General features: G+C 35.5%; 1 protein-coding gene across 2 annotated transcripts; it reads right to left on the bottom strand.

Annotated features, from left to right (window-relative positions):
• Positions 1–48: 48 nt before the first annotated feature.
• LOC106077599 (39S ribosomal protein L39, mitochondrial-like) lies at positions 49–12,157 on the bottom strand. Of its 2 annotated transcripts, none has more exons than XM_013238325.2 (9): positions 12,063–12,157; positions 5,334–5,528; positions 4,774–4,913; positions 3,598–3,697; positions 2,943–3,004; positions 1,860–2,120; positions 1,478–1,552; positions 1,252–1,302; positions 49–262 (listed from the first exon to the last, which is right to left on the bottom strand). In XM_013238325.2, the coding sequence occupies exons 1-9, from the start codon at positions 12,136–12,138 to the stop codon at positions 197–199; spliced, it is 1,026 nt and encodes a 341-aa protein (XP_013093779.2). In that variant the 5' UTR covers positions 12,139–12,157; the 3' UTR covers positions 49–196. The 2 variants fall into 2 exon arrangements, with proteins under 2 accessions (XP_013093779.2, XP_055865738.1); XM_056009763.1 differs by having other exon boundaries at positions 12,069–12,147.
• Position 12,158: the final 1 nt, after the last annotated feature.

Raw genomic sequence — 12,158 nt, 5'->3', positions numbered from 1 at the left:
CTATACATATGTATAAGAAATAGAAACCAACAATAAAACAGAAAACAATTTAGTTTGTATATCTACATCATAAAAAGTTTATTTGTAAAAGTATTCTGTCAGTAGTTCATGTACACAGGATCCTAGTTCTCAACATTCAAGTGTCTCACAAAACATTCACATCAATCTATTCCCAATATTCACACCCTCAAAGCTGTCACTGGGCAGGGATCTGAGATTTTTGATTCTCTGCCTGCTTTAAGTCTGGAAGCTGGGCTGGGTTCTGCAACACAATATGAAAGTTCAAATGTTGACAGAATGTTATAGCATTTATTCAGACGTATAAATATTTTTAAAGACTTTTTGTCGTAGATTACATCTAGAGAAAAAGTGTCAGACTGAGAGGTGTTAGGATAAGTACAACTGTCAAAGTATATTTGATCTGCCTCACAAACCACAAGGGAATCTCAATATTTGACCATTAAATAAAAGGTTTCAGAAACATTTGTTTAAAAGTAAGTAGAATGGCTAAAATCTAAATAAAATAATTATGATAGGTTATTAAAAAGAAAAGAAAACAAATGAGTTTGTACTTTTACATGTCAACACTCTGGTTGGCAAAAAGGAAGAACTCCTCAATACTGTGAAAAGATGAAAGCTGAGATGGTTAGGTTATATTGTAAGACATGACTCACTCTCACTCAAAAGCATGAAGAAAGGGTTGTCCAAAGAAAAACTGGCTGGACAATATGAAAAAAAAGGACCAGTCTCTCTTTTGATATACTACTAAGGATAGGTGCTGTCAAGGAAGAGTAGGGGAACTTGATTAGCAAACACAGCAACTGTACAATGCAAGTCAAGGAATGGATGATGATGAATATTGATTTAAACAAAACTGTGCATTCTAATAATTTGAACTGTCATTAAGTCTGTAATTCAAAGCCCTCCATTTTTCATCAACTTAATCAACGCTTTACATTTTGATCATCTGCTACAACTTAAAGTAAAAAAACTTTGCTCAGCTATATAGCAATAAGAACATCCTTCAATGCTATGATTTAAACATAGAATCAACTACTAAAGTTAAAGCTAACTAGGCTTTTCAAATCACAAGTATAAAATCATAATAAGAACAGAAATTAAACCCAGATCTTTACTTAAGAATGTAAATCAAGGGTTCTATCCTTTAGCCACCACTTCACACATAGGGATAATATCAAACATAATTTATTGGACAATTAAAAGGAGTTATTAAGTGGATAAATAACTTACTAATTTCTTTGATCTGCTACGTAAGATTGTGTCGTAAGTCCAGGAATGAAGCTGTAGAAACAAAATTTTGTCACCTCTGTTACACTCACATTCAATGACAATATAAAACATACTCACTGTACAATATTACACATACTTACTAAATTACAATAATATAAAAGGTATGTGACAACATTGGTATTAAAATTAAATATTTACAACAACAAAAAAAAAACTATCTGCTTACCATGATTTGTGTTGGTAAAGCCAGACCTTGGACTCGACTTAATTTCCCAAATGATTGGCTTTCAATTTCATGGATCTGTAATTATCAAAACAAAAGTTTACTAAACAATTAGAGATGACAAAATTGTAAATACAAAACAAGAATATGAATGGAACAGAAAATCATCAGTTTTTTTTAAATAACAAGAAATTTCATGAAATAAGAAGAAAATACAAGTTGAAATAGCTGTAAACTCACAACTATCTAAATAGAAAGCTTTTTGGAAATCAAAATAAATGAATATATATTTATCTCAATTCATTTATCTTAATGAGATTTAATAATGTTAATAAGCAATAAACTCCCCTATAAGTAATTTTAAATGTATTCGCTTTATACTCACTGCTGTCACTGAATATCTCCCTATCTGTGCTGTGCTGGCTATCAATGGGCCAGACGTGATGTCAATGTGGTCTCCAGCTCTGTACACAACAACTGATGTCCCCGACTTGGACTTGGAGGCTATGTGTGGCAATTGGGCTAGCTTGAATCTGTTGTCAGAGAACATCTGGGTGGCCACGGAGAGAGGTATCTCAAGCCTCTGGAACTTTAGATCGAGAAAGTTGAGTCGAAGGCCAATCCTGCTTAAACAGTTTAGTTCAACCTGTTGAGGAGAACAAAAACTTAAGCTTTAGTTTCATTCTTGTTAACTGTAGGATTCCAACAAGTTCTAAAAGGTATCTGACATTTATTAGTGTGGGCTGGCCATATGACTTATTTGTGAATCCTAAATCATAGAAGGAGGTATGGTGGTTGAGTGGTAAAGTGCTTGGCTTCTGAACTGAGGGGTCCAAGGTTTGAATCCTGGGATCTTTAGGGTACCTCTAAGTCCACCCAGCTCTAATGGGTATCTGACATTAGTTGGGGAAAAGTAAAGATGGTTGATCGATGTGCTGGCCACATGTAAACTGTGGCCATAGAAACAGATGACCATTGCATCATCTGCCCTATAGATCAGAAGGTCTGAAAGGAAGAGCTTTAATTTTATCATAGAAACCTGCCTTATAGACTCTTTTTTCATTAAGTCCATAATTTAAGTTAAAAGAATGTTGAATGTTAGCCAATGCTTCTAAAATATCTAAAACATAATGTTTGTATCAGTAGTTTAAAAGAGAAGAAATGTCCTATCAATGTGATAAAAGTTATCTCACTGAATAACATCATTGCACTAATAAAAATAATCATAAAATTTTTTAGCTTCTTTTTTATTTTGCTTACACCTAATGATTATTTTTTTTATTATCAAACTCTACAAAATACTGTTTTGACACATAAAAAGATTAAATGCTAATATTTTTTTTTTAATAAACTCAGTCTAGTGCTTTTGACTGAAGAGAAATAAACAAATGGCTCTACTTGTATCATAAAGAAATGGTGGAGTATCACTTTGGCAAACAAACTAACAATAATAAACAACAGCCCTTACCTCGGTGGGCTTCCAATTCCCAAGTTTCAAATCAGCATCATAAACAAAACTTCCACTTGAGACTATGGATAGAGCATTGGAAGTAATAAGTACACAAAGTCAATACAAGTGAGACTAAATGGCACTAATGAAGTCAAACCCATTTTATATCATCTTGAATTAATATTATTGCTTTAAGACACTCATCTTTAACACAACCCATCTTGAAATAAATGTAGAATTAAAATTTCCTCAGTCTACATATGGAATTCAAACTTGAGGCAAGGAAGCCAAGCTGTTTCTACCACTCAGTGTATACAACCATTTACAAATGACATTTAAATTTCCTGATAAAATATTTTTGATAAAATATCTAGAGGCTAAAAATATAAAAACAATTTAACTCTGCATTAGTAACAATCAGTCTACATTGTCGACTACTCTAGATCTAAATGACTATAATCAACTAAACTATGGAGTTAAAAAAATAATATTTAAAAATTACTTTTTTTTTTCTTTTATGAAAACACTGTCACACTATCGAATTAGTACCAATATGGTATGACCACAAATAAAACAAAGTTGATAGCTTAGTGCTTTACAGGTGATGTCAGAGCTTAATCTAACATAATCTAGCTTAATCTATTCTTTACATCTTGAAATAAACATGAACTACCATTAGGAGGTGGGAAGCTGCACAGCTCTACATAATATTGATCTTGAAATGCAGTTTCCAGAACATGACCTAAGACAAAGGAACAAGACCTCCAAAACGCCTGGAAAAAGAAACATGGTGTTCATTGTAAATTAAATTTCAAACTTATTTAATCTTTCTAATATCCTCCCCACAACCAGATTATTTTGTATATGTCCCAGTAATGATTTGTCATAATCAAGTGCTCAAACTTATCGAAATACTGGTGGGATATGGTTGGCTAGTACAATCTAATAGAGTTACATGAATGTACCAGAAACAATTTTTGATGGTCCTTACAAAAAGAGTTATATGATGATAGGCAATACAAGTTATGATGAAATCTGAAATCAACAGAGAAACCATTTTTTAAAATTACTTTTGTATAGGGCAAATTTTATGTTATAGTGTGTACTTTTGTGAGGGCGCGGTGGCTGAGCGGTAACGCGCTTGCCTTCTGTACCGAAGGTCCCATGTTCAAATCCTGCTGAAGTCTGGGATTTTTAATTTTGGGATCTTTGGGCGCATTTGAGTCCACCCAGCTCTAACGGGTACCTGACATTAGTTGGGGAAAAGTAAAGGGAGTTGGTCGTTGTGCTGGCCACGTGACACCTTCGTTAACCGTGGGCCACAGAATCAGATGACCTTTACATCATCTGCCCTATAGATCACAGGGTCTGAAAGGGGAACTTTACTTTTACTTTACTATGTACTTTTGTGGATCAGTGTGGGATGGGGTGCCTGGGAGAAGTTTTCTGTATTTCGCTAAGCAAAACACAACTGTGCAGCCAAGTGGTTTCTGCCACTCAGTTGCAAACTTTGATATATATATTTCTGGTGGTTTCTACTTCACACATAATTATCACAGTGGAGTCAAGATCAATCAAGATCAGGATAATGAGATTATTTTAAAACAAAAGTAATATTCGTTTATTATATAAATTATACAAAGGGTAAAATATTTGGATTTAAAAATTCTCAATAGTGGTAATGCACTTTTTTTTCCTGTTTACATGGTGACATAAAATTTTGTTTTTCTACGCTTTTCTTTTTCAAATAAATAAATATTATGCATACATAAAGTCATAATACCGACTGGTATTGTACTGCTAATTAGAAATCAAGTTTATGAACATTTTTTTCTCAAGTTAAGCTTACATTGTTCACTGTTCTGGGGTCCTCCTCTTCAAAATGAACAAACTGAAGTTCACAGTCATCTTCCAGGGGTCTGTGCATGTCCCATGGTTCTCCATTCACTAAGGCTAGAGCAGATCTGTCCATAAACAATTCTTGCATATCTAAAACAGAAAAAAAAAAATAAAGTCCTTTATAATAAAAAAGTTTTGAAACAAAAACAAAAAGGGAGATAATATTTAACAAGAAATTTAAATAAATATTAACTTGTACAACTCAGAATTAATCATAAATATTACTCTTTTATTCAGTGAAGTAAGAAAACAATTATTATTGAAAGGATTTGTCAAAATGCTGTAAGTTATATAAAGAATAAAGAAGCACCATATTGGTAATGAAAATAATATTAATTAAATTAGTGGAAATAAAAAAATTGGGAGTTTACTCAACATCACAATATTGACCTGGGAACAAAGTGCCACAATACATTCTTGATAAACCCAAAGCCATATAAATCTTTAAAAAACATTATAAATATACAACTCAATAAAATTTTGAAAACACACAACAAAATTACAACATACGCATTGCACAGTTGTAGGGTGTGGATAGATGCTTATTCATGATGAGAGTACATTCTTCAGGAAGGCCAGTATACTTGACTTCAATTTTTTCTATTCTGGTCACAAGTGCTGTCTGTCTCTGTTGCTCTTGTTCAAATAGTTCCACACGCTTTCGTCGCACGTCTGAATTTGTAAGAGCTTGTGTGCTGAAGAATCCTACATGGGTAGAAATATGCTTTAGTGTGAGAAATGTGTATCATAAAATGTTATAAATACAATACAGAGACTCCTTTGTTGATCCTTATTGTAAATTTGTTATGATTACATTCCACAAAAAAGAATAGACACAGTTCATTGAGTGACTACACAAAGATGTCTTGATCTTTTTAACATTCCCTAGTCAGCAAGTAGTGCTAATACAGCCTGACAGATTAAGGAACAAATATTTTGTACTGTTCAGTTCTAGCTTTTAAGGACAGCAACCACCCAATTCATGACAGTTTAACATCCATAGCTATAATGGTGCAGGTGACAAATGTCTTCAAACATTTTTCAGACTTTGCTGAGACATTTTTGCTTGAAAAGTTCATTTTTATAGTTTCTATATACATTTTAAACTGGCTAGTGATGTGGTATGCACTTCAAACTGTTGTCATGATGGTTTTAGGTTTGAACACAGCTCCCGTCCCATCCCCCATCACCTGAGATTCAGGCTAGGATGTAATGAATATTATTACTAATGAAATTCAGAAAGCTTTTACACTATTGAAAGTCAATGAACTCTTTATTAACAGCAAGTTGAATTAATCTTTTTTTTATTTTAACTATTTTAAGGTTAATATGGTATAGTTACAGAACATTGTAAAGATGGTATAAATGACAGCTTAGGCTGCATATAAATGTAATGCAGTCAAGTCAAACAAAATAATTTAAAATCATGAAATTTCTTTGCCATTGCCCTTTAGCCTTAAAATTGTAATAAACAGCAGGGGCAGAGCTAGGTCTACTCTAGTAGAACTCTATAAGAATCTAGATAGATTTAGATTTCTTAGTTCTAGATTCTAGCTCTAAACTAGTCTAGATCTAGTAGTGTCTAGAATTAATTATTATATCAATATAATTTAAGTTTAAAAATTATAGGTAGATCAAAATCAAAGTCTCTCTCTATATATTAGAATATATATATATAGTGTTTTGTCAGCACACTGATGACTGAGTTTTTTACTGGTAGTAGAGTCTAGATCTACTAAATAGTGAATTCTAGTGGTAGATCTAGAATCTAGTACTAAATCTAGTCATAGAGTCATAAAGCAAGAGTCTGAACTTATCTTACTTAAATATAAATAGTAATAGCACTAGTCTAGGGAAGAAGGAGCAATAATTCTACTACAAATTTGTCCTAGCATATATGGAAAGAGGAATGTGCCTTTGGCCTTTATATTTGTATCTTTCTGAGTCTGAGTATTTTATTAGTTTTTCGTTTTGTAGCCTATATTTGAAGATTATGGTTCAGTGTTTTATGTATAGACCCCTAACCGCCCTAACCCTAGATTCTAAAGTTTCTAATTGCTAGATAATTATAAGATTTGCTTAATTCTAAATATATCTCTACTTAGACTTAGTCTTTACTTTTGAGTGTTCTATCCTGAGCCTCCTCCTCGGTAGTTGGGTAGTAGAAATATTTAATAAGTATAACTTTAAGTTATAAGTATTAGTATACTCAGTATAGCATCACATGAATTCTAAATAATTTGTGATTTTACTAAAACTAAAGGTTGTTACTCTACTATCTAGTCAAATGTGAATTTTATTTGTTCGTTATGAACCTCACTGCTCTATTTTGGGTCTGCTCCAGTTTCTTTTCAATGTTTTCTTGAGTTGAGCCTCAACTTGAGGGGTCCCAAACACTTCAAACAGAGACAGTCACACTCACAGTGACAGATCTGAGATCATGACTAGGTACTTCGATAAACTGACCTAGATCCATTTTTTTTCCTCCCAAAAAAATGGCTGAAAAGTGTGTCAGCACATTTTACCCTTTTTTTAGGGGTGGTCATTTCCATCAAAGTTTTAGCATATTGTATTTGATTTGAGGACTAATTATGATTACTTTTTGTAAACATAAGATATCGGAGATCATTTTTATTTGCTTTTGAAGCCAATCTGTTAAATTTTTCTTAACAAAAGTTTATGTGAAAGTTGACATTTTTACAACTTTTTTCCTTTAAAAGTTACAACAATGCTGTTTGCTAGAATAACTTATATAAATCATATTATGAAATGTGTATATTTCAAATTTCATTAAATTCTCTTGGCGCACTTTAAAGATATTTGATATTAAAGTTAACAAAGACAAAGAAGGGTAAAATTTTCTTTTTTAAATAAAATAAAAGTGTTTATGGTTACAACAATGTCACTAATTCTATTGAATTTAGCATGTTAATATATATTGTTACGAATCTCACTATCCAGGCTCTCTGCAAACTGCACCATACACCACCAACTTAAAGAACTTGACAAGTCAGGGCTCCAAAATAACGTAAAGGTTTAATGTCCATAAATAACAGCCAATACTGTACAATTGGCAGCACGTAGAACAGTACAAATAGCTCTGCGATAACACCGTTCCGCCGTATCAAGTCTTGCACTGGCCTCTCCGTCTCGTTCCGGGCTTGCACTGGGTTCAACAGTTCGGGACTGACTTCACACACTTGGGCTCGTTGTGTCGGACTCGATCACAGACCAAGATCAAGACGCCGTTCGTCTCAACTGTACTTGACAGTACTCCGCACTGAACCGTCGTAATGCTCCGTACAGAACCACACCGATGAACTGTGCTGTAGTCGACCGTGTTCTGAACTCCTGTCGTGAACCCGCTTTCTGAACCTTGCTGTAATGAGCCCCTTTTCTCGACCGTCTTGACTGCGATACCTCCGCTCCCCTACTGGCCTTCTCGAACCGGACAGAACGCCGCTCGACGTTTCCAGGTGGTCAGATGACTACAACTCTCGTGACGCTCCTGAGCTCTGTTCACGAACCGCCGTCGATCCTTCCCGAACTGCCGTGTTGACACTCGACTCGGCTGACCATCGTAACTCGTCACGGTTGAACGCTCGTCTAGCGCTGGCCTGGGGCGATTTGCGTCGGCTGACTACACTCACACCACTACCCCCATCTGTGCCACCACCAGGTTTATAACACTGCCCCCTCCTTAGATCTGTCCGTCCCGGACAGAATCAACATCATGACATTGGCTGTAAAGTTTCATCGCTGCAGGCGGGGGTCGATCAGTGGCAGTTGGCTTGCCTCTTGAGCTTGATGGAGCCATCCATGTTGCAGTCAGCAATGTTCGCTTCCTTCTTCTCCTCCAATTGGCCTTCACCTGGTTGCATCGACGTCGTTGTCGCATCGTCATCCATGTTGCACTCAACAAAAGTCGCCTTCTTCTTCTTCTCCGCCAGTTGGTCTTCATGTGGCTGCAGTTATTTCTTGGTAGAATCACAATGCACGTTGGACTATGCAAACGCTGCCTTCTTCTTTTCCTCCAGTTGATCGTCCTCTTGTTGCAGTGACGTTGTGGTTGCATCGCTCTCTTGTCGGTCGGTACTGAGGACAGCCACTTGACACATGGAGAGGTATAGGATGTAAGGGCAGGGATTACCAAGATTGTTGACCAAAGAGGTGGCTTCATAGGGCTTTGCGAAGAAGGACTGGGATGGGCTTCAAATCCACAGGACAGGGAATTGTGGGACAGGTCATCATCTTCAGCCTTGTCTGGAGGGCATGCTTGTGGGGCAGGTTGGTAACACTCCTCGTGCAAAGGTCCCTCGTCTTCGGCTTCAGGCTCCATTCGGCTTTCTTCACCACCATCAGGACCTCTCTCTCTCTCGTCTCAGTATCGGGCCAATCACTTGTTGGTTTTAGACCCTGTCGATGACTTTCGTCTTTCAAATGTCCATCAACGTCAACGTCAGACTGCCTTGGATTCTCTTTACCACCTTCAGGACTTTCCTCTCCAGTCTTGGCAGCTGGACCAAAGTCTGTTAGGTTCGGACCTGGCTGGTATCTCTCGACTTGCATATGTCTCTCAACGGCTTCGTCAGGTTTCAATGGGTCCTCGTGATCACCACCAAGGCTCCTCTCTCTGGTTTTAGCATCTGAACGAACGTCTGAGTTGATGATTCTCTCCTCCACAGCAGGTATGCGTTGGTTCATGGTGGCTATTTTGGTGTTCATGGCATCTATCTTGGAATTGATCTGTTCCAGCAAGTCCGGTTCGACTTCAAAAAGATATGTGTCTGGATCTTCTTTTTCTTCCAAAATGTCATCTCGGAGGCGTGCTTGTAACGTTTCCTTGTTTCCACATGTCTTCAGCCTTCGTTCACGGAGTTCTTGCTTCAGTTCTCTGAATTCAAGTTCGTACAGCAGTTTCAGACGAGCCATAGTAGATCCGATTCCGATCCCACTTCTGACACCAGTGTTACGAATCTCACTATCCAGGCTCTCTGCAAACTGCACCATACACCACCAACTTAAAGAACTTGACAAGTCAGGGCTCCAAAATAACGTAAAGGTTTAATGTCCATAAATAACAGCCAATACTGTACAATTGGCAGCACGTAGAACAGTACAAATAGCTCTGCGATAACACCGTTCCGCCGTATCAAGTCTTGCACTGGCCTCTCCGTCTCGTTCCGGGCTTGCACTGGGTTCAACAGTTCGGGACTGACTTCACACACTTGGGCTCGTTGTGTCGGACTCGATCACAGACCAAGATCAAGACGCCGTTCGTCTCAACTGTACTTGACAGTACTCCGCACTGAACCGTCGTAATGCTCCGTACAGAACCACACCGATGAACTGTGCTGTAGTCGACCGTGTTCTGAACTCCTGTCGTGAACCCGCTTTCTGAACCTTGCTGTAATGAGCCCCTTTTCTCGACCGTCTTGACTGCGATACCTCCGCTCTTATATAGGGTCCCTACTGGCCTTCTCGAACCGGACAGAACGCTCTGTTCACGAACCGCCGTCGATCCTTCCCGAACCGCCGTGTTGACACTCGACTCGGCTGACCATCGTAACTCGTCACGGTTGAACGCTCGTCTAGCGCTGGCCTGGGGCGATTTGCGTCGGCTGACTACACTCACACCACTACCCCCATCTGTGCCACCACCAGGTTTATAACAATATATATGTGTGCTAAGTTTGAACTTTGTAGCTTGGCGCACTCTTTAGATATTAATTTTCAAAGTTGATGGTTAAAATCTATTTTTAGTAACAACCAACACTGTGGTTTACTGGAAATGGTCAATTTCTGTCTATCACGAGCTATTTTTAGAAGCACACATAGGAATTTTTCATTTAGATTAACTTTTATAGTGTTTGAATGCTAGATTATGGAGAGGGAATGTGTCTTTATTATAATGACTTTGTAATCTGCAAATTTTAAAGTAAAAGTTTAATTACTTTAAAAAATAATATTAAATATTACAATTTCTTTTTCATATTTTTAGCTCAGCGAACTAATAATTTTTTTTTTTTCTGTGTGTTGTTTTTTACTATTAATATACATGTAAATTAATAGTTAATAAATGAGTACATTATATTTTTAAAATGATGAGCTATTATTGCATAAAAATTCAAGTAAAAAATCTTTTTAATAACTTCTAAAAAAAATAGCAAGCGTTTCTTTTTTATTTTATTGTCCGAAGCAAGAAATTTTTCATTTACAATCTAATTTTTAAAGCATTTAAATTAAGGCATTTTAAAATGATTAATTGCCAGTGCTCTACAAAAAGGTTAAAACTGTTTTTTTATGAAGTTTATGAAACTTATAGTCATTAAATTTTAGGAAATATTTTTCTGCGCAGTGCTATTTTCATTTATAATTTATAAGAATTATCTATCTGATGCATATAAATAGCTATTTAAATACAGTAGAATTATAATTAAACAAAATAAAACACAATACAGATCTCTGATTTGTTTTATTTGTGATTTTAGGGCTCATATGATGACAAAATCACATATATTGATATATTTTTATTTTTTGTCGAAGGCTTTTTTTATATATTAATTAACTTTTTTTCAAAGATTTTATTGCTTAGTCTTATTTTTTCAATTTATTTTAACAGAATACTGGTTAATGTAAAAGAGTGTGAAGTTTCAACCCCATATCTTTAAGACTTTTTATAATACAGTTAATTTTAGTTCAACTGTCAGTTGTTTCGGTCACAGATTTTTTTTTTATTTACAAAGGCTAAAGAAGGCTAATTTTTGGCCAATAAAAATTTAATAACTTCCCTCACAATTAACTCAGCAATATAAAATTGGTATCATTGGAAAGCATTTCTCAAGCTCTATCTAACTAAATAGGTTCCATTGCATTGTGATCATTTTGAAATTTTTATCGAAGTACCTATCATGACCATGATTCACTTTCAGATAATAATGAATGAAATGAATGAGATATTCCCTCAGTCGAGGCTCAGTCTCAGAATTCAGATATCAATTAGATCTATTGAGTATTAGAATCTAGATCTATATATTTTTATTTATTATTAGTATAAATATATTAGATTCAGCCAGTGATTCATAATTAATAATAATTCAATGATTATCATTTATCATTATGTCTGATTTTCTATAGATTTAAATAGATCTATATTATGGGCCTAACCAATGTTAAATAACATTTTAGTTTGATTCATAGATCTAGATCTAATAACAGTGGCTAATAAGATTATCTTACTTTTACTTTTATGGACTGCATTTTTTGACATTGACAACCGGTCACAAAGTTTGGAAATTGTTATCCTTAACGCCATGTTGATTTTTTATTTTAGCA

The sequence above is a fragment of the Biomphalaria glabrata genome, chromosome 14 (assembly GCF_947242115.1).
Source record: "Biomphalaria glabrata chromosome 14, xgBioGlab47.1, whole genome shotgun sequence".
Lineage (NCBI taxonomy): Eukaryota > Metazoa > Mollusca > Gastropoda > Planorbidae > Biomphalaria > Biomphalaria glabrata.
Note: the sequence above shows the minus strand (reverse complement) of the source record. Positions and strands in the feature narration are given on the sequence as shown.